Source organism: Tursiops truncatus, chromosome 16 (genome assembly GCF_011762595.2).
Source record: "Tursiops truncatus isolate mTurTru1 chromosome 16, mTurTru1.mat.Y, whole genome shotgun sequence".
NCBI classification, from domain to species: Eukaryota; Metazoa; Chordata; class Mammalia; order Artiodactyla; family Delphinidae; genus Tursiops; species Tursiops truncatus.
The window spans coordinates 63,028,408-63,052,472 of record NC_047049.1 but is presented as its reverse complement, the minus strand read 5'-3'; the positions used below and the strand labels follow the sequence as shown (position 1 = coordinate 63,052,472).

Below are 24,065 nucleotides of genomic sequence, written 5' to 3'. Positions count from 1 at the left end.
ACAAGTTTGATCCCTAGTCAGGGAACTAGGATCCCACATGGCGCATGGTGCGGCCAAAAAAATAAGATAGATAAAATTTACCTTATATCCTGAGACTTTGCCAGTAGTTGTTTTGTAGATTCATTAAGACTTTCTATGTAAATAATCATGTCATCTACAAACAGAGGCAGTTTTACTTCTTCCTTTCTGATCTTTATGCTTTTTATTTCACTTTCTTAAGTTCACTGGTTAAATAGAAGTTCTGACACTGGGCATCCTTGACTTCTACTGATCTCAGGGGGAAAGCATTCAATATTTCACTATTAAATATGATGCTTAGCTGTAGGTTTTTCATGAATATTTCCTATGGTTATCTAATCTATGTAAAAAACAAACCTCCAAAACTTAGTGTCTTTAAACAACAATCTTTTTTAAAATTAATTTATATATTTTTGTGGCATGTGGGATCTTAGTTCCCGAACCAGTGATCAAACCTGCGCCCCCTGCAGTGGAAGCAAGCCCTAACCACTGGACCGTCAGGGAAGTCCCCAACAATCATTTTTTTAGCTTATGAATTTTCATTTTGGGCAGGGCTCTCTGAGGAAAGCTTTTCTCTGTCCATGAAGCATCAGCTGGAAGCTGGAGGATCCACTTTGAAGATGGCTTACTCAAATGGCTGGCAAGTTGAGGCTGGCTGACAGTTTCTCTACAGGGGCTGCCTGGCTTCCTCACAGCATGTCGTGAGGATTCCAAGAGCAAGCATTCCAAAAGACCAGATGGAAGCTGTTTCAGCTTTATGACATAACTTCAGAAGTAACACAGCATCACTTCCACTGTAGACACAAGCCCACTCAACCAGATGTAAGGGGAGGGAATGGTCTCTACCTCTTGATGGGATGAGTGTCAATGACACGAGAAGAACATGTGAGATGAGATGTATGGTTGGAAAATTAATCTGACAAAATGCTCTATCAGATTGAGGAAGGTCTACCCTAATGTGATTAATTTTTATAATGTATCAATTTTGAATTTTGCCAAGTGCTTTTTCTGTACTTTTGAAGTGCAGAAATTGAAGAATCATGTGTTTTTCTCCTTTATTCTGTGATTACAGGAAATTACACTATTGACTTAAGATTGTGAAACAACTTGGCACTCCTAGGATAAACCCAATTTCGTCACGATACAATAAACTTTTTATGTATTGCTGGATTTGATTTGCTAATATGCTGTTAAAGATTTTTCCATCTTTGTTCCTGAAGGATACTGGTTGGTAATTTTATTTTTCTGTAACAACTTGGTCAGGTTTGGGCATCAAGGTTATAGTGGCATCATAAAAGTGCTGTCTTCTAATTTCTGAAAGTTTGTATAAAATTATTTCTTTCTTAGATGTCCAAGAGAATTCACAATCTGAGCCTGGAGTTTTCTTTGTGGAAGGATTTTTGATAAATTCAGTTTCTTTAATTGGTTATGCAGATTTTGTTTCACCTACATCAGTTTTGGTTGTGATTTTCAAAGCCTCTGTCCATTTCATCTAAGTCATCAAATTCCTTAGCAAAGAGTTATTTAGAAATCCCGTATTATCTTTTTAACATCCATAGGAGCCATAGTAATGTCATCTTTTTCATTATTTTTTTTTTGGCCACGCCACATGGCTTGTGGGATCTTAGTTCCCCAGCCAGGGATTGAACCCGGGCCTTCGGCAATGAAAGCGTGGAGTCCTAACCACTGGACCACCAGGGAATTCCCCATTCTTGATATTGGTAATTTATGTTCCTTTTTAGTTATCAGTCTAGTTAAGGGGCTTACCAATTTTGTTGATCTCTTCAAAAAACCAATTTGGGGGTTTGTTATTTTCTCTATTATCTGTTTTTAATTTTGTTGATTTCTGTTGTTTTTTATTTTGTTGTTTTGTTTGTTTGTTTGTTTTGGCTGTGCCAGCATGTGGGATCTTAATTCCCCAACCGGGGATCGAACCCACACCCCCTGCATTGGAAGCACAGAGTCAACCACTGGACCACCAGGGAATTCCCTGATTTCTGTTTTAAGTGCATATAATTGTTGATAAAGCAGTAATCTTTGTAAAAATATAATCAGGCAATTTTATTCCCCTACTGAAAACCTTCAAGGCTTCCCATTGCATTTAGAATAAAAGACAAAATCATTACTACATCCTATAGAGCCCTAAATACATTGATCTGCCCTTTGTCTACTTCTCCAATCTATTTATTGCTACTCCCTCGCTCAGGGAGCTTCATTCACACAGGGCTTAGATCCACCACTTATTGTGTGAACCTGGGCAAGTTACTTGATATCCCTGGGTCTCAATTATCCCAACTGTAAAAAAGGAATATTTAATAGTACCTATCTTATAGTACTGTTATAGAGTTAAGGCATCAAATAACGATATCTGACATACTTGTATAGCAACTGTATACTTAAACACTTATGTCAATTCTCTGAATATCAGACAGTGTTACAAACTAGAAATGAATGACAAATAATAAGTCATGTATATTTCCTGGCAATAATAAGTCATATATATTTCCTGTTCCATTCCTTATTTTAAGCACTTTTGATGCCTTCGTCTACTTCTCCAACCTATTTATTGCTACTTCCTCTCTCAGGGAGCTTCAATGACACTGGGCTTCTGACAATTCCTGTGTCAAACTAAACTTTTTCCTGTTTCAGAGTTTTTGTACTGTGCTGTTCCCTTCATCTGGGCCATTCTTCCCCCACAGCTCTTTGCACGACTACTTCCTTTTCATGTGTAGGATTAAGGTTAAGCACATCAAAGAAACTTTTCCCTGACCATTCTAAAGTAGCACTCTGATCCTTACACCCAACAATTATTCTCTATCATGTAATCTATTTACTTCCTTAATAAGCACTTTCCAGTAATTTCCTGGTAGTCTCAGGGTTAGGACTCTGTGCTTTCACTGTCGAGGGCCCTGCATACAATCCCTATTCAGGGAACTAAGATCCCGCAAGCCACTTGCTGGGGGGGAGGGGGGCCAGGGGGGGCAAAAAAATTTTCTAAAGCACTTTCCAACATCTATAATCATTCTATTAATTGGTTTGTATTTATTACATATTAGAGCTTTATGTGAATAGGAAGGATACTACTGTGTTGAAGTATAGCATCATGGCTAGTAGACTACGCTGTAGGCTGAATCTTAGATCCACCACTTATTGTGTGAACCTGGGCAAGTTACTTGATATCCCTGGGTCTCAATTATCCCAACTGTAAAAAAGGAATATTTAATAGTGCCTATCTTATAGTACTGTTATAGAGTTAAGGCATCAAAAGTGCTTAAAATAAGGAATGGAACATAGTAAATACTCAGGAAATATACATGACTTATTATTTGTCATTGATTTCTAGTTTGTAACAATGTCTAATATTCAAAGAATTGATGTAAGTGTTTAAGTATACAGTTGCTATACAAGTATGTCAGATATCATTGGCCCAACTCTGCAAGGCAACGCATACTCATATAATATAGGTATTATTATTCGCCATTCATCCTGGCTCAAATTAGCAACAAGACATTTCTGTGAAGAAAAAACAAATAACTTTCTTTCTAAATTGCTCTTTCCCTAAACTATTTGCGCCTCGTTTCTCTCTACTAGAACATTTTCTCCAAAAACAGGAACCAAACCTTCCTTCTGCCCATCAGTAAACATCACTGAGCAACTATTATGATGCCATACCCTGTGCTCCTTAAAGGGGATGAAGGTATGACTCTGCCCATGAAGGAACCAATGGGAGGACACGTAAACATGCAGTAACCAAAAAGTATGGTACATACCCTGTTAGAGAAATACCCAGTGATAGATGCTATTGGGAATCCAAATCAGACTGCAAGTACAGTTAACAGACCTCTCAAGGTATGCCCCCATAATGCTGATATAATCCGTGGCACACAATGGGTGCTGCATAAATGGATGTTGAGTAATCTGGAGGAAAATGTTGTAAGATATTATTATATATACCCACTAACCTTTTCATCTCCACACAGACCACCATTAAGAGCTAGGAATGGTACCTCACTCATCAGTCCCTAAACAAAATCACTGCCCCATTCTATAAATCAGAGGGCTGTACCCAATAAAAGGCAAGGAAAGTATTACAATGGAGATCAAAACAGAAACAGTCAATATTCAAATTGAAGATAATCTGTCAAGATTCACTTTGCGTTATCAATCTGAAATAAATCAGATAAAAATACAGTCATTATTTTAAGTATTCTTCCATTATGTTTAATATTTGTGCTTCAATAATGTAAATAGTTAAAAGAGAGGAATAACTGTTGAAATATGAAAATTTATTTTTAATAACCTATGTATTCTGTAACAGACATAGAATGCAAATTTTTATTTAAAAAAATATTTGCAGTCCTCTTTTGTTAACATAACTGAGATACTTATTTTATAAATTTAAATTATCTTGAGATTTGATAGCAGTATTTAGCTACAGTGTAGCCAAGAAATGAAAATATACAAAATAGTTTTAGGAACACATGTATTTTTACCTGTGGGTACACTTATAAATCATACAAAGATACACACTTATTTTAAAATAAAGACTTTGAAAATGAAACCAGTTCATAAAATTTTTACCAAGTTATGACAAGAAATCTTTTATGCAAAAAAATAAAAATTGAAGCAGAAATAACACTTTCAATTTAGTTTTCTAATGTCTTAAAAATCACATCAATTCTACAAATTGCTGTTTCTGAGGACAGAACTATAACTGTTCCCCTCCCATTTTTGTCATGCTTATAATAAAACATAAAAACTACTCTAAACATAATAACTGGAATTCTTACATTTTAAACCATTTTAATATAAATGATAGCAATTCAGATCATGTTTTACATTTCTACTTAAGTTTATATTGCACTAAAATTATTTTACGTGGAAGAACTAGTTGCTGTGTCATAACATAATACTTGGAAACATTCTTTGACATTCACATCTATATTAATGGATATTTCACAGTCCACTTAAATAAATTTTCTAGTATACATCAAATCATCTAACAAAAACAAATCTATAATGCTAACTTGTTTTGAGAGCAAAGATATTCAGTATTTACTATTACTGCCTTTGGGAAATACACTGACTTTTAAAAACACATTTAAATCACTCAGAAACTGGGAATAACATTTGAGCAATACCTGAAAATTCTTGACTTACTGATGAGTCTCTACATGGTTACTTTTTGAATACAACATTTATCAAAACATGAAGAGAAAAAGTGTTTGTCCTTTTATCCAGTGGAGCAGAATTATGAGAAGAGAAATATTAAGAATACTTCAATACTGGCTTCTATGTTTTATATAACTTAAAATTTCAGCTCTCATCATTCTGCTGCAATATAACCAAGACTGTTAATAATAATAATAACAATAACAGCAACCAACACTAGAGTCTTTGAAAATCATGATTACAATTAAAAGCTTGGAATAGCATGATAAAACTAATGGCAACCTTTTGAATCCCATTTTAAGTTAGTTCTATCCAAATAATACTTTAAAATGGTTTCAAATAACCTTACTGATTAGCCAGCATCAGCTTAGGATTTTTTTGCAATGTTCTAAGATATAACTTTTGGCATAAAAGTATAGTAAGCACTTTTGATTTGTGATGAATAGAAAAATCAAGTACTAACATACCAGTGGTTCCTGTGACAGGGTAAATATCCCCCTTCAAGTAATGTTCTCCCCAAATTAAATTAACATTTTATTTTTCCCTCTGAGAGTTTATTAAGGAAAAGAAATAACGATATTTTTTAATTGAGGTGAAAAAACTGCTTCATAAGTTCATATGTTGTAAAAGCCACTGCCTGAGAAGGAACGCAGCGAATGTAATTAAGAGATAAACCACGATATAATCCTTTTCGAATTCCATGGTGTCCATAGACATACTTCATAGTCTCCCGCATGGTACTGAAAGAGAATGGTTAAATGATGACACCTTTACGCCCAGTCATGAAGAGACAATTTCAGGATCCATAATAGCATTTTTAAAAGAAGCTAAAAATGCCATCTTGAGTAGCTTTTGGAAGGCAAGTGTTAAAAGGAAGCCGGCGCACTGCAATGAAGAGTAGCCCCTGCTCGCCACAACTAGAGAAAGCCCGTGCACAGTAACAAAGAGCCAACGCAGCCAAAAATAAATTAATTAATTTTTTTAAAAAAACCAAGCTAAAAATTCATAATAAAAGAGCAATTCATTCCAAACAAGTACAAGCATTATGCATAGAATTCCGGGGCTCATTAATACAATATATTTTGTTTGCATTATGTCTGTGACATTTACTAGCAACACTATTTCAGAATAATATTTGAAATATTGATGTAGTCTTTTTAAAGGATATATGAGCAGTTGCCCTTTAAACTCTCAAGTTTCTGCTCAAGTTCTATGCTACTAAAGCTTGAAGGACTATCTTCCAGATTTCATCAATAAAGACTTTTTTGTTTCAGTGTTCTTTCCTTTCAAACCAACATTTTGGGCTTTGTCTTTCTCTTTCAATATGCAATGTAGACTGAAATATTCAAAAAATCTTTTGGGTGAATGAAGGCAATTCATGGTCCTGAATAAACATTCTGCTCTTCCCCTGAGGAACAACACATCACCAATCAAACAGAATGATTCGAAATCTCTACAGATTATAGAAAACTCTAGAGCTGTGCTATGCAATAGTGGTAGCCACTAGCCACATGTGGCTACTGAGTACATGAAATGTGGCAAGTCCTAAATTGAGATGTGCTGTGAGTGTAAAATACACCCTGGATTTCAAACACTTAGTGTTTTTTTTTAAAAGGATGTAAAATACTGAAATGTTGAAGTGATAAATTTTAAATATATTGGTTTAAATAAAATATTTTAAAACAATTTCATGTTTCTTTTTATACTTTTTTAATGTGGTTAGGTTACCAGAAAATTTTAAATTACATATGTGGCTCACATCATATTTCTATTTAACAGAGCTGCTCTAAAATTAAATTTGTTTTTGTTTTTTTTTTTGGCTGCAAGGCTTGTGGGATCTTAGTTCCCTGATCAGGGACCGAACCCTGGCCCCCACAGTGAAAGCACCGAGTCCTAACCACTGGACCACCAGGGAATTACCTAAAATGAACATTTTAACAGGAGGATTAGGACCTGATTAAATTCAGTTTACCAAAGAATATTATGGGATATAAAATGAAAGCTCTAGACTACTAGTGAGATCACAGTCCTATCTCCCTACTTACTATACACATTACATTTCCTAAAGAAATTGAACAATGACAAATGAAGAACTTACAGGCACTTTTCAAATTCTGGAAGAACAGTTCCTAACTGCATTCGCCGACGTGTTACATCAAATGGGTAGCTAAAAGAAGAAAAAGAAGGACTTAAAAATGATTTTTAGTTTTCTACTCAGCAATTATTGAATACAAAGCCCTATGTATGCTAGGAAATAATGTGTTCCTATTTTCTTACTGTTTTGTCTAATCTGGGAGTCAGGATATAGGCATATGAATAAAATCAAATAACAATACAGAGGTCTCCTTGCCTTTGCCTAAGTGGTTCCCTTGGGTTAAATGATTCTTCTCTTTCATCACCCATTATCAAGTTCTATTTATTCCCCCAAACCAAATTAAATGCCGCTTCCTGAGGAAATAGACTGGGTGCTTTCCATTGTTGTAACCCTAAGACAGGGTTTCTTAACTTTGGCACTATTGCCATTTTGGGTTGGAAAATTCTTAGTTGTGGGAGCTGTCCTGGGCATTGTAGGGTGTTTAGGTAAATCCCTGGCTTCTACCCACTAGATGCCAGTAGCACAACCCCAGTTGTAACAACGAAAAATGTCTCCAGACATTAATAAATGTCCACTAGAGACGAAACCACCCCAGTTAAGAACCACTACCCTAAGAGTATTCAGCAAGTGCCCCTGTATACAGTAGGCCAACAAAAAATTCTCCTTAAGGGCTAAAATTAACAATACAGATAATTGCTTATAGAGGATAGAGAAAATTCTATGTGAAAAGATTGCCTGATTCTGCAACTATGTATGGTGATGAATGTTAACCAGACTTAATATCAAATCATTATGTTATATACCAGAAACTAATATAATATTGTATATTAATTATACCTCAATTTAAAAAAAATTTTACAGATTGCCTAAAATGAAATATACAAAAGTAATCTCTTAGGAGTGGGACCCTAGGTGATTTTTTTTTTAAATTACTTTTTTGGGGCTAACGTTGACTGCTTATGTTAGGTCCTGTGCTAAGCAATTTATGTACATTATCTCATTCCATCTTTACAACTGTGTTAAGTAGGTACTGTTATCTCAATATTAAGATAAGAAAATTGAGTCTTAGGGCTTCCCTGGTGGCGCAGTGGTTGAGAATCTGCCTGCCAAGGGACACGGGTTCGAGCCCTGGTCTGGGAAGATCCCACATGCCGCGGAGCAACTGGGCCTGTGAGCCACAACTACTGAGACTGCGCATCTGGAGCCTGTGCTCCGCAACAAGAGAGGCCGAGATAGTGAGAGGCCCGCGCACCGCGATGAAGAGTGGCCCACGCTCGCCGCAACTAGAGAAAGCCCTCGCATAGAAACGAAGACCCAACACAGACAAAAATAAATATATAAATAAATTTATTTAAAAAAAGGAAAATTGAGTCTTAGAGACATTTGCCATGTCATAAAGCTGCTTTCTACTTCCCTATTCAAAGCTCTCGTTCATACACACATATATATATATACACACACATATGTATATATACATACATACATACATACATATAATATATACGTAAGTGATATATGACAAAAATAATTATATACTTTTATATACATTTAAATTTACTATGAAATAATTGTAATAAAAAAACCACCCGTGTACCAACCAAACAGCTTAAGAAATAACATTACTAACAGATGAAGAGCTCTATGCATCTAAGCAGCATCTCCATGAATTATCTTTTTTTTTTTGGCCCTGCTTCACGGCTTGCAGGATCTTATCTCCCCAACCAGGGATCCAACACATGTCCCCTGCAGTGAAAGTGCGGGGTCCTAACCACTGGGTCACCAGGGAATTCCCCTCCATGAATTATCTTTTTTAAAATTTTTAAAATATTTATTTATTTTTGGCTGTGTTGGGTCTTCGTTGCTGCACGCAGGCTTTCTCTGTTGCGGCGAGTGGGGGCTACTCTTCGTTGTGGTATGCGTGCTTCTCATTGTGGTGGCTTCTCTTGCTGTGGAGCATGGGCTCTAGGCGTGCGGGCTTCAGTGATTGTGGCACATGGGCTCAGTAGTTGTGGCACACGGGCTTAGTTGCTCTGCAGTATGTGGGATCTTTCCGGACCAGGGCTCGAACCCGTGTCCCCTGCCTTGGCAGGCGGATTCTTAACCACTGCGCCACCAGTTAAGTCCTGAATTATCTTTTAATGGGAGGTGGAGATAGGAAAAACCTTTATGGGGAATAAAGGGACCAAAACCTCAACCTGAAGGATTCAGTTTCCAAGCAGGAAAAGATGTGTCCGGGTAGAAAGAATTGATTAATAAAGAGAAAGTAAGAAGACAAAGTACAAGGATCAGAACTAGGGAAATAACAATGGGAAAGAAAGAAAATAACATTCTAGGTAATGTTTTTAAGCAAAAAAATGACAAAAATACTTGGATATGTACAATGTGAAAAATGATCTCAAGGTATTATCAGGACTAGAAGATTAATGGTGATCGATAACAAATAGGAAAGTTGGGGGCCGAGGACAGACATGGAAAAAAAGACAAGAAAGCAGTATATGAATTACAGAGCTTGAACTGAGGACAGAAGTCCAGGTATAAACATCCAAGAGCTTGCTAGAGAAGTAATGAGTCAGCAATGAAGATTTAAATAGAATTAGTTATCTGTACAGAGGTGACCATTGAAACAATAAAGATAGATGAGCTATTCTGGATGTTTACGGGAAGAGCAGAGGACCAAAGTCTGGCTAGGCCTTAAAAAAATCAGCACAGATAGGTAGGAGGAGGAAGACATGAATCAGCAAGATACCTGAAAAGGGAAAGTTGCCGCAACTAAGAGTTCGCATGTCACAACTAAAGATCCAGTGCAGCCAAATAAATAAATAAATAAATAATTTTTAAAAAAAGAGTCAGTGGGTGTAGAATATAGCTTATGAAGTAAGTGGAAAAGAGAAGACAGATTTTAAAGATCTAAACTGGAAGTAAATAATAAAGAAAAGGGGCAGTAAAACCAAGAAGAGAATCAGAATAGCTAAAGGTGATCATGTCTCCGCAAATGAACAAGGTTCCGCAGCCATGTTTCTAAAAGTAAACTACACACCTTTTTTTTTTTTTAATATTTAGTTATTTATTTGGCTGTGTCAGGTCTTAGTTGTGGCATGCGGGATCACTCTTGCCACGTGCGGGATCTTTTAGATGTGGCCTTCGGGATCTTTAGTTGCGGCATGTGAACTCTTAGTTGCGGCATGTGGGATCTAGTTCCCTGACCAGGGATTGAACCCGGGCCCCCTGAATTGGGAGCGCGGAGTCTTAGGCACTGGACCGCCAGGGAAGTCCCTATACCTTTTTTCCTTTACTTTCAGTCTAGTACGATCTGCTCCCACACACAAGCATACTGAATCTGCCTTCACAAAAGTAACCTTCATTGCGAAATCCGATGAATACCTTACTTTTCAGTACTTATCTTACTTTGAGTTTTCTTTTTCCATTGGATACTCTTTTTTGAGCCTTTGTGACACTACGATTTCCTGTTGTCTTCCTGTTTTTCAGGATACTCCTCAGTCACAGAGAGCTTCCCTTCTTCCTGTTCCTGAAAAGTTCCTGCTTCTTAGTATTCCAGCTCTTTTTTAATCTCATCTATCCAATCTCTCTTGGTCTACAGAAATTCTCTACAGCCAACTTTCCAATTACACTTTCCACCTAATTTATCTATGTCCCTAATACACTTATATTAATATAAAACTCCCTTGTATTGCTACTGTCTTAATAAGAGTATAGGCTTCTTGGGACTTCCCTGGTGGCACAGTGATTGAGAATCCTCCTGCCAATGCAGGGACACGGGTTCAAACCATGGTCCGGGAAGATCCCACATGCCGCAGAGCAACTAAGCCTGTGCACCACAACTACTGAAGCCTGCGAGCCTGGTGCCTGTGCTCCGCAACAAGAGAAGCAACCACAATGAGAAGCCCCCGCACTGCAACAAAGAGTAGCCCCGACTCGCTGCAACTAGAGAAAGCCTGCATGCAGCAACAAAGACCCAAGGCAGCCAAAAAAAAAAAAAAAAAAGAAAAGAGTATAGGCTTCTTGAGGCAATACTTTTGTTTTTCCTTCAGTGAAACTCCCAATGCCTAGCATACTGACTGGCACAAAGTAGGCCTTCAAGATTTAGTGCACGAGAAGTTGTACCTACACACATACACACACACACACACACACACACACAATAAATGGCTCAAATTTCAGAAAACTCATACAGGCAATTCATGAGGAAATATGGATGAAAACTATAGTGTTTCTTTCTAGCTTTCTTTTTCCTTTCTTTTAAAATCCACAGAAATTGAGTAGGTTCAAACTAATTTGGTCAATTTGGCACGAAGTTATTTATAATATGCTTAAAGTGCAGGCACACTGGAAAAAATGTATTAAATTAATATTTGTATTTTGCAAGGGATCCTGTGTCTTAATAATCTATTAGAAAAAATAAGACAACTAACCAATGCTAAAAATCAGTATTGGATAAATGTAATTTAACTTAATTAAGTTGATGAACAAACTTACGATATTGTCTGTGCTATTGCTCCAGCAACACCACCACAAAGTAAGTTTATGTGAGTTTTCAAAACTAAGACATTAGGATTGTCTGATGAAGGTCTGCCAAGAAGGGTAGGAGCATGGGAAAGCCCAACACTCTTTAAGGTACCAAAAGTAAAAAACGAAACACCTGAAAAACAAAATATAAATTCACCACAATGCTTAACAGAGATGTGAGCTGTGAGAAGACACCATTCTTACATAATAACCAATTAACTCAATTGGTTATTATCAACCAATTAACTCAAGGGACTAACTATGCATTTCCTGATTTCCAATGTTTGGCTTAATCTAAGACAAAAAGATTTAATTAATGTTTACAAATAACCTAAAGATAACAAAATTACCACCTATAAAAAATTATACGTTGGTTTTTCACACACTAACATAATGTTCAGTTCACTGAATAAAGGTAGTAGTTGAGTATAATGCCACCTTATACATGAATAGAATTGAACAGTTTTCCAAGGTTTTACATAAGTAAAAGTTAAATTAATGATTAGTAACCTTACGTAAACATATTTACAATAACAATGATGGTGATAATGTAAGGTAGAGGCAAGAAATTCAAAAGTGATAAAGCATTGTTATTTCAATTCAATGTCTAATGTTGTCTTCCAGGAAAAGTTATGACAATGAGAGACTCACCAGACACATGGAATCTAATGAATATTGAATTAAGTTATTGATAATGTGCAGTTGGTGCTGGCTGAATATTTACACGATTTTATAATAAAAGGATTAAAGTCATACATTAAAAAAATTAGCAGAACTCAAGTATACTTATCAACTAAATATTACTCAAGATATCTTGATATTTACTGAATTTTAAAAACATACTGTAAAAGATACTTGATTCTTAAGAACAAATAAGCACTAACAAAAATTCAGTCTAGGATAACACCTCAATATATGCATTTATCTTTGTATAAAATTCTTACGATCTTATAGTATTTTATAATGATGCTATACAACTTTAGAATATTCATATACTTTTTTTTAAAGAAGTGGTTTTTATTTTTTAATTTTTAATTTTAATTTTATTTATTTTCGGTTGCATTGGGTTTTCGTTGCTGCACGTGGGCCTTCTCTAGATGCAGCGAGTGGGGGCTACTCTTTGTTGCGGTGCACAGGCTTCTCATTGCAGTGGCTTCTCCTGTTGCAGAGCACGGGCTCTAGGCACGCGGGCCCCCAGCAGTTGTGGCACATGGGCTAAGTAGTTGCGGCTCGCGGGCTCTAGAGCACAGGCTCAGTAGTTGTGGTGCATGGGCTTAGCTGCTCCGCGGCGTGTGAGATCCTCCCAGAGCAGGGCTCAAACCCATGTCCCTTGCATTCGCAGGCGGATTCCCAACCACTGCGCCACTAGGGAAGTCCCCATACACTTTTATATATGGGAAATCTATTCTATAGACTTAAATACAGAAATTTTAACCACAGGAAAAGCTCACAACAAGGAAATTCATAGCAAATTAAACACAAGTAGAAAAAAAATAGAAATACCTTAATTATGCAGAATGGTATTCACTGAAATATGACACAATTAATAAAAATGTGAATACTATTCAGAAATATGAAAAACATTTGGGAAATGGGAAAAAATTAAGAAACAAAATTATATACATACTATAACTATGTAAAAAATGTATTTCAAAAACAAAACTGAAAACAAAAAAAATCAGAAAGAGAAAAAAATATAGTAAAAAAACTAAAGAGTTCTGATTCCAGCATAATGGCAGTCTAGGTATTCTGAGGGACTTTGTCATTGCAGAACAACTATATCCATTGCTGGGCTTACAAAAAGGAAGAGAAGGTTTCCAAGAATCCCTAGCAGCACCACCTTCCAAAAATATGATATGGGGCCCACTTGGGAATTGTGGCCCATGAGAGAGTTGGAGTGACTCTACATTTTGATGGCAATAGCAGCCAAGCCATTGAGACAGATCCTGCCACTGGGCTACAGAAGATGGAATCACTGGGTCAGAAACTCAGAGGTTAAGATCAAGTAATGGACTCATAATTAAAGACCGCTCAAAAGAAGCCACAAGAAATAAAACAAACAACAAACTAACTAACTAAATAAAGACCATCAAGCATAGGAGGAAGCAAATAAACTTATATATTTATAAAATATTGGGGGGGGGCTAAGGATTCAGAAAAATAAGCAAACAAGATAAGAAAGGAATAAAAAGAAACGTATAAAGAAAAACAGGGCTTCCCTGGTGGTGCAGTGGTTAAGAATCCGCCTGCCAATGCAGGGGACACGGGTTCGAGCCCTGGTCTTGGAAAATCTCACATGCTGCGGAGCAGCTAAGCCCGTGCGCCACAACTACTGAGCCTGCACTCTTGAGCCCATGAACCACAACTACTGAGCGTGCATGCCACAACTACTGAAGCCTGTGTGCCTAGAGCCCGAGCTCCGCAACAACAGAAGCCACCACAATGAGAAACCCGCACACCGCAAGGAAGAGTAGCCCCTGCTTGCCGCAACTAGAGAAAGCCTGTGTGCAGCAACGAAGGCCCAATGCAGCCAAAAATAAATAAATAAAACAAATAAATTTATTAAAAAGAATAAAAAAAAGAAAAACAAGTGGAAATCAATAGCAAGGTAAAGAAACAAGTCCAAATATATCAATAACCATTAAGTGTACTGTCAATTAAAAGATTTTACTGACCAGATTAAAGAAATACCCAGCTATATATATATAATGATTACAAAATAAATATCTAAAACAAAAACATGACAAAGTAGAAAATGAAAGGATGAAAAAAGATATCCCAGGCAAATATTAACTTGGATCTGGGCAAAAAAAATTATAAATGGGGGGAATTTGAAAAATGACAATATACTAGATGATATTAAGAAAGTTTCATAATGGTAAGACAAATACCATAAGATATCACTTATATGTGGAATCTAAAATATGACACAAATGAACCTATCTATGAAACAGAAACAGAATCATGAACATAGAGAACAGACTGGTGGTTGCCAAGGAAGAGGGGGCTGGGGGAGGGATGGAATGGGAGGTTGGGGTGAGCAGATGTAAGCTTTTATATATAGAATGGATAAACAACAAGGTCCTACTGTCTAGCACAGAGAACTGTATTCAGTATCCTATGATAAACCACAATGGAAAAGAATATATATATAAAAAAAAAGAATGTTGGGTTTCCCTAGTGGCGCAGTGGTTAAGGGTCCGCTTGCCAATGCAGGGGACACAGGTTCCAGCCCTGGTCTGGGAAGATCCCACATGCTGCGGAGCAACTAAGCCCATATGCCACAACTACTGAGCCTGCGTTCTAGAGCCCACGAGCCTCAACTACTGAAGCCCACGTGCCACAACTACTGAAGCCCACGCGCCTAGATCCCGTGCTCTGTAACAAGAGAAGCCATCGCAATGAGAAGCCCACACACCGCAACGAAGAGTAGCCCCTGCTCACTGCAACTAGAGAAAGCCCGCACGTAGCAATGAAGACCCAACGCAGCCAAAAATAAATAAATAAATTTATAAAATCAGTAACGAGCCAAAATGCCACGTATCATCACTTTTATTGACTACTGCACTGTAGGTCCTTAGCTGCTACAGTAAGATAAGATAAACATAAATAGACAAAGAAATAAGGATTTGAACAGAAGTAAGAAAAATGATGTTATTTGCACAGGATGTGATGGTCCACACAGAAAATCCAAAGCATTTACAAGTAGCATGGTAGCTGGCTATCATATCAACAAGTAGAATAATGGCTAGCTATAAAATCATATAAAAATTAAATTAAGCAATAAACTGAAAATGTAATTTTCTAAAAGACACAACAAAACTTATAAGATGTCTATGAATATATCTAACAAAAACGTCCAAGATCTGTATGCAATTTCATTCAGAATTCCAGCAAGGATTTTTGTGCAACATCAAAAAATGATTCTAAAATGCACATGGGGGCTTCCCTAGTGGCGCAGTGGTTGAGAGTCCGCCTGCCGATGCAGGGGACACGGGCTCGTTCCCCGGTCTGGGAAGATTCCACATGCCGCGGAGCGGCTGGGCCCGTGAGCCATGGCCGCTGAGCCTGCGCGTCCGGAGCCTGTGCTCCACAACGGAAGAGGCCACAACAGTGAGAGGCCCGCGTACCGCAAAAAAAAAAAAAAAAAAAAAAGAAAAACGACTTACTATAAAACTGCATTCTATTATTGTTTTAAGAAGTAGCACTACAGATCACTGGGGAAAGGAGAAATTAATCAGTGACTATTCTTAGGGAGGAAAAAAAGTAATTCTGGACAGATTAGGGGCTTAAATATAACATGCTAAACTTTAAAATTATTCCTACAAGAAAACGAAAAACGAAGATTTTGCCAAATTTAAAACATACCTGCATATGGAGCCATTCCTAATATAGTAGGCATCAAGCCTCTGTAAAATCCAAGGAAACCACCTTCCTTTTGAGTGAAGAAAAATTAGAAGTGAAATTACACTGGGCTTATTATGATAAATGCAAAAGAACAAAAGCATACATTATATAGGAAAAATTATTCTGGACCCACACTGAAACACATGTGTTTTCACAATTATGATTAGTATCAGTAATTATAAGTAAAACAATAACTATTCAAAACAATGACATTCAAAACATTTGCCTAAATATAAAAGGACATGTTATAGACAAGATAAGTAAAAATGAAATACCTTTGCATAAATTGTTTTGAATGCATGAATAATTCCCGTATAAGTATGTTCCCCTTTCACCTGGAATGCTAGGCGTACTCTAACCATATCAAGAGGGTAAGTACAGATAACTGCTGTCATACCTGAAAAGAAAGCAGAAACTTAAATGTATAAGAATCATATATTATGTGTATATATATATATATATATACCATTACTATCATTAGTAATGCTCTCAAATTATATAGTAATGACGAAAACCCAATGAAATCAAAGTAATATTACTGACAGAATTATATCATAATATTATCAGCTGAAAAACTTGTAAGTAAAAGGGTCAGTTTGTAAAATCTTTTCAAGTTCTTCCCATTGTGAAGTTATAATGTTAGCACCAAAATAGTACAGTATTAGTGGATCATGTTAGTATTTTTTAAATTCTATTACTTGTCTATTCACAGGTGAGACATCAGAAAAGAAAAACTGACTATCTCCAAAGCACTAGGCAGGATATTTGACTTTTTCCTTATTTTCTCTAATCCTAAAATGGAGAGATGCTTAACCTACCTAAGGAATTCTTTTAAAAATAAAATAAAGGCATTTTTTTAAAAAATTCAAAGCATGGTCACTATTTTCTTTTTAAAATTTAGGTAAGGGTAATTCCCTGGTGGTCCAGTGGTTAGGACTCCATGCTCTCACTGTCAAGGGCCTGGGTTCAATCCCTGGTCAGGGAACAAAGATCCTGCCAGCAGAGCAGCTAGACCAAAATAAAAAAACAAAACATACAGGAATTCGATAAATAAATAAATAAAATTTACATAAATTTGTTACTGACTAAACATAATAAAAATATAAATGTCCAAGGTCATAGGAACAATTTATTTTAGGAATAAAATCTCCTGATAAACAAATTTAGTATTAAGTTCTAGATTTTCATCAATATATGATTTCAAATTCCATAAAATATCCAGATGAATTTTTTTAAATATGTATTTATTTATTTGCTTATTTGTTTACTTATTTATTTATTTATGGCTGCGTTGGGTATTCCTTGCTGCACGGGGCTTTCTCCAGTTGCGGTGAGCGGGGGCTACTCTTCGTGGCGGTGCACGGGCTTCTCATTGCGCTGGCTTCTTTTTTTTTTTTTTTTTTTGCAGTACGCGGGCCTCTCACTGTCGTAGTCTCTCCCGTTGCGGAGCACAGGCTCCGGACGCGCAGGCTCAGCGGCCATGGCTCATGGGCCTAGCCGCTCCGCAGCATATGGGATCTTCCCAGACCGGGGCACGAACCCGTATACCCTGCGTCGGCAGGCGGATTCTCAACCATTGCGCCACAGGGAAGTCCCCCAGCTGAACTTTTATTTGCATCTTTTTTACTGAGGTATAGTTATGTATCAGTTATTTTTAAAATTAAAAATAATCTTCTATTTTTGTAAAGTACCAAAGAAATATATGCTCAAGGTAAAAAAATTAGAAAATAATTTTTAAATATACATATTCATCCTCCAGAAATAACCACCTAAATATATAATATTACAAACCTTTTATACAGGGGCATTTACACACATCTAAACACATACACACATTTAAAACATGACAATGGGTTTCGCTGGTGGCGCTGTGGTTAAGAATCCACCTGCCAACGCAGGGGACACGGGTTTGAGCCCTGGTCCGGTAAGATCCCACATGCTGCAGAGCAACTAAGCCCGTGCGCGACAACTACTGAGCCTGCGCTCTTGAGCCCGTGAACCGCAACTGCTGAGCCTGTGTGCCACAACTACTGAAGTCCACATGCCTAGAGTCCATGCTCTGCCAACAACAGAAGCCACCATAAAGAGAAGCCTGCACACCACAATGAAGAGTAGCACCCGCTCACCGCAACCAGAGAAAAGCCCGCGTGCAGCAACGAAGACACAACGCAGCCAAAAATAAAATAAATAAAATAAATTTATTTTAAAAAAGTACAAGATAATGGTGTAATTCTATTTTGTAGTAAATTTTTCCTACTTCACATTATATTGTGAACATCTTTCCACATGAGAAAAACATTACCTGGATGTACTATAATTTATTTAAACAATCCTCTTAGACATTTAGGTTGTCTCCATTATTTGCTACATGATACTGTAATAGTAAACAGTGCTTTGATGAATGTCCTTATAACTAAATATTTCATTATGGATTAAATTCCTAAAATAAAATTATCAGGACAATGCATAAGGCTTTTAACAGAAACTGCCTTCCAGAATGATTGTGCTGATTTATAATGTCATCCGTTAGAATATAAGTCCTATTTCTCTAACTTATCAGAAGTATTAGATAATTATTAGACAAGCAGAATATTCAATTATTAGATAATTTTTCCAACATTGGATGGGCAAAAAAACACTGTTATTTTGGTTTGTTTCTCATATGACATTCTTTTTCTTTTTTGGGGGGGGCGCAGGCAGTTTTATAACTTTCTTTGACAATCAGTGGTCAGTTCCCTTCCACATCACCTGTGTAGATTTCTGAGAGTGGTGACAGATTTTTGAAAGTGGTTACCTCCTTGGTACATAGGTAACCAACATATAGAGCTTGTTTGGTGAATCTTCATCATCATTATGTTTTCTGGACAACTGCACACAGATATGGTAGGGGATATTCCTCCTATCTTTGGCCCAGACAGCTTTGTTAAGCATAGTGTCAATGAGCACATCGGGAGTTCCCATCTCCTTGCTGGCCAATTTCTGGATCTCTTTGAGTACCTGAGGGGCACACACTTGAAGTCCACTCCAGGGATGTGCTTGTGAATGTTAGTGGTGTACTCCCTGGTCACGACCTGGTTGGTGAGCAGATCGACGCTTCGTCTCACCACCCTTCTTTGCAGGAACCATCCTGCCAGGCCCAGGTTGGAAAGGAAGAGCTTGAGGTATTGTCAAGACTTTCTTTTTCTCTGTAGGCTTTTAACATGATAATTTCATCTTTTTATTAGTCTTACTAAATGAAAATATAATTTTTTTGCCACAACTTCGGCCTACAATAGCATACTAGGCATAAAAGTGGCAATTTAAGTGATTTCTGTATTCTTAACCTAATTTAACTTTTTAGTTTTAATTTTTTTGGCATTTTATTATTATTACTATCATTATTATTATTATTATTTTGGCTGTACCACATGGCTTGCGGGATCTTAGTTCCCTCTCCAGGGATCGAACCTGTGCCCCCTGCAGTGGAAGCACTGAGTCCTAACCACTGGACTGCCAAGGAAGTCCCAGTGTTAAATTTTTAATATTTGTTTAATATTATTTAAATAGACCTGAGATACCTTACCCCACTTACTTAGCAAATGCTGCTGTAACTTGCATCCATTTTTTTTAGCCCAAACTTAAATCTATACTAATTTTCAGAGCTTCTGCCACTCTCCCAAAAATCTAAATCAGTTCGCCACTCCTTATACATGGATTAGAAAACAATGTTCTTTATGTTATTATCTAGGTATCTCTCATGGCATCTCTACCTGGGTGATTATAACATTATCTCTGAGCTAAAAATCTACACAGCTAATATACTGTTAATACTTTAATGCAAACAAATGCAACCCTTCATTCTCTTTTCCCCCGCTTAGTTCTCTCTTGAGAATGACCTCAATTACTTTAGACAATGAGCCGAAAGTCAGTTTGAATATGTTTAATTTTAAAAGCAAGGAATACTTTGTATCAAGATTAGCCTAATGGTACTCCGAACAGGTTAGACTCATAGAAGAAAGGCTGATTTATGATTCACTTATCTGCGATTTAGCTGTAAATGATATTTTAAACCTTCCTTTTTTTAGTTTGCACATAACAATAAAGACTGTCTACTATGTGCCAAGCACACCATACCAGGCACTTTACAAATACCACCTCTAATCCTCAAATACCAAGTACCACCAACAATCCTACAAGGTAGAAAATTGAGGCTCAAAGTAGTTAAGTGAGTTGACCAAATTCACAGTTTCTGTATCACAGAGTAGAATTTGAGACTAAATTTTCTGACTCATATCACAACATATATTGCCTTCCCTGTAATTTTCTTTTCTCAAACATTTAGTTAGTACTTTCTAAACTTAAATTTTTAGTTCAGAAATTCCATCAGTTCAGTGATTAGAAATGTCAGTCCCTCATTTCAGCCAATTTGATTTTGAGCTGTACATCTGAGCCATTTGTTTTCAAGCTATTCATTTTCAAACTTGTTTTTTATTTAACTTGTTTTTTATCTATTGGTATTCAAACCAGCCATGTCTGGCAGCCAAGGCAGTGACTCTTCTAAATGGCCTCTTTGAAGCTGAATCTAAACTAATACAGTACAAATGTGATGTTCCTAAGACAAGGTTTGGCAATAACATCACATTTAAGTCACAGCAAATACCTTATTATCCAGATATTTATAAAACTACATATTTCGCAGCTTGGTTTAATTTTTTGCAGCTTGTGCTAAATATTTTGCAAGGGAAAATTTTACAAAATAAAATGAGGAGAGATTATCTATAAACTAGTTCCATGTTTATTGAAAATGGTTCATATTAAGGAGTTTAACAAATATAGAAAAGAATCAAAAGGCTGACCATTTTAAGGCTTGATCATCCTGACACAATTTGAACATCAGATTTTGCTAGGATTTGCCCAGATCATCACTATTCATTTTTTTTTTTTATGCTTCTGTACATTTTTACAACTCCCATATTTTTTTTCTCCTCCCTATCTGGATCACTTTCGTCTTGCCTCTCCTATTTGTTCTCCCCACTCCATTTATTTCTTCTTTCCTTCTCACATGCTCCAAGCCTTCTCATTGTCTTCTTACTGGTTTCAAGTGGCTTAACATGAAATAACTGAATTAACAAAGTGATCAAAACGGTAAATTGGTAGAAAATGGAAATGGAAAATGGAAATTTCTGGGCATCCAGAAATTTCTAAAGGTAAAGGAGGCATTAGTTTAAAAGCTGTAAGACCATGAGTCAGGCTGAGGAACTGGCATAACCTAATTGTACATCAGAGAATGGTAAAAATAATGCCAATGATTACTATAATGCTAAACTGATGATCTAGTTTTACAATTTTTCGGCCAGTTTACTTCACTATGTTTTTATATGGTATATTTCTTTTGAATTTGAGCAATCAAATCTTCCTAAAGAAAAACAAAACCTTTTAACCAGGATGTTTAAAACTTTCAAAGTTTGGGCTTCCCTGGTGGTGCAGTGGTTGAGAGTCCGCCTGCCGATGCAGGAGACGCGGGTTCGTGCCCCGGTCTGGGAGGATCCCACATGCCACGGAGCGGCTGGGCCCGTGAGCCATGGCCGCTGGGCCTGCACATCCGGAGCCTGTGCTCCGCAACGGGAGAGGCCACGACAGGGAGAGGCCCGCGTACCGCAAAAAAAAAAAAAACAAAAAAAAACAGCTTACAAAGTTTTTTGTTGTTGCTGTTGTTCACTATTTCTAAAAACAACTCAGTGATTTAAATGTAATTTTAAAATTTAGAATTTAGCAAGAAGATTTTTAATAATTTTGTACTCCAATAAATCTTGAAAACTCTTTAAGATTTTAAATGTTTTCTTTTAAAAAAAAGATTTTAAATGTTTATTTATCCTTGGAATAAGTGGGATGTGAGAACTATTCTTCTGATAGTCATATTTTACGCTTCACTCTAAGTATAAAATTATGAAGCCCTCTACAGGCTGGATTTAGACTTTCAAAAGCTGTAAAAGTCTAAAAGCCCTAAATACAGAAAAGATTATGACATCTTATATTGTTCAAACGAGAAACAATAATGCACTGTAAAGTAAGTTTGAGCATATCCAACTAAGTTCTTTTTTTTAAACATTTATTTATTTATTTGGCTGCGCTGTGTCTTAGTTGCAGCACACGGGATCTTTTAGTTGCGGCATGAGGGTTCTTTAGTTGCAGCATGTGGGATCTAGTTCTCTGACCAGGAATCAAACCTGGGTCCCCTGCATTGGGAGTGCAGAGTCTTAGCCACTGGACCACCAGGAAAGTCCCTCCAACTAAGTTCTGATTCACTTCATGATGACTATGTCAATGCTTTTTTTTTTTTTTATGTCAATGCTTTTTAAAAATACCACACCATTAAGTTCCTTTTTCTCCACACTCTCTCCAGAATTTATTATTTATAGACTTTTTGATAATAGCCATTCTGACTGGTGTGAGGTGATACCTCGTTGTGGTTTTGATTTGCGCTTCTCTAATAATTAGCGATGTTCAGCATCTTTTCATTTGCCTGTTGGCCATCTGGATGTCTTCTTTGGAGAAATGTCTATTTAGGTCTTCTGCCCATTTTTTGACTGGGCCGTTCATTTTCTGAGGAATAAGGAATTCAAGCGGCTGGCTCAAGAAATGTAACAAGCCGCTGGCATGGAAAGTTTAATAACATTCCCCCATACTTATGGAGGACCTCAGATCTTTCAGAATGTTTTCACAGAATTCTTTACTCTGACCCTTAGAACAACTAAGAAAGAAAGGGAGTTGAACAATCATAAGTTCTACTTTAACAAATGGATAAATGAATTATGGCAGGCTCAGATGACCTGCCCATAGTCAAAGGACATGTATGTAATGGAGGCCAGCCACGATCCCAGGCAGTAAGTGTTCTGTCCATCTGACCTCCCAGCCTTACGCCAAGCACTAAACTAGAGCAGACCAGAACTGGCCACAAGCAGAACTCAGCTCGTTGCTTCTGGTTTCTGACAACTTCCTTCTTTTTCCTCTTCTCTATCCTGTCACTCTTAGTTTCATAGGAACTGGCAGATCAAGATTTATTTCAAACAAGTGAAACATACAGAAAGAAAGGAGAAGGCCTTCCTTAAATATACAAACCTTGATTCTCAGTCTCTAGTTTTTCCTTTTTGAATGACTGAGATTCAATATGTACTGGATTGTAGTTGTAGGATGAGGGAAAATGTTGAAGTTCAAAAAAGCTTTAAAATAAGCTCTGTTGAAATGATCATGAAAAACATACCATTTTTAATTTTGGCAAATATAAAATTTCCAAACTTATGTTCAAAGACCACCAAAAGTACAGAAGCAAAGATACCAGATATAAATAAAATTAACCAGAACATTTATTTCAACTGTTTAAAATCATAAAAGCAAAATGTAAATTATAATTACTTAAACATGGTAATAAAAAGAGAAATATTGGTTAATGGAAGCACTAGTCTTATCTATAATAGCTAGAATTTTTTTAACCTCTTTTCTTTAAAAATTAAAATTTATACTTGAAGTTCCTTTGGTTTATTATTATTTTCTAGTGTATATTGAAACCTTGATGTTAACACGTCTTTCATTTCAGAAATATGAACACGCTAGTCAAGAAATAATCAAGTGCCACGAAAAGGAAATAATACAAAGTCTTTAGGATTTTACTCATATTCATAATCCTACTTCATCTTTCCTACAACCCTAAAAGAAAGAATTTGACCTGTCACTTATAAAATCAAATTTAAGAGACAAAAAAATTTTTAAGTGATGTAAGAAATCATAAATTTTAAGATTTGGAAACTTTACTAAAATTTTCCTTCTGCAAAATGAGAGATAATCATAGCACTTTCCTCACAGTATCTTTCTG

The 24,065-nt window shown here is 36.5% G+C and overlaps 1 protein-coding gene and 1 pseudogene across 5 annotated transcripts in view; both read right to left on the bottom strand.

Moving 5' to 3' along the window:
• Positions 1–2,054: 2,054 nt before the first annotated feature.
• The window catches only part of SLC25A16 (solute carrier family 25 member 16), a 35,378-nt gene continuing 13,367 nt past the window's right edge, over positions 2,055–24,065 (bottom strand). The window contains exons 5-9 of one of the 5 annotated variants that reach the window (XM_019936180.3): positions 16,492–16,613; positions 16,178–16,244; positions 11,780–11,942; positions 7,289–7,357; positions 2,055–4,184 (exon numbers count right to left, since the gene is read on the bottom strand). In XM_019936180.3, coding sequence (XP_019791739.1) covers positions 4,160–4,184; positions 7,289–7,357; positions 11,780–11,942; positions 16,178–16,244; positions 16,492–16,613 — 446 coding nt within the window. In that variant the 3' untranslated portion in view covers positions 2,055–4,159. Of the gene's footprint in view, positions 4,185–4,283; positions 5,959–6,154; positions 6,599–7,288; positions 7,358–11,779; positions 11,943–16,177; positions 16,245–16,491; positions 16,614–24,065 lie in introns of those variants that run through there. The other 4 variants (XM_019936179.2, XM_019936181.3, XM_004327431.4 and 1 more) reach the window with 4 other exon arrangements.
• LOC141276684 (large ribosomal subunit protein eL31 pseudogene) lies at positions 16,620–23,307 on the bottom strand (annotated as a pseudogene).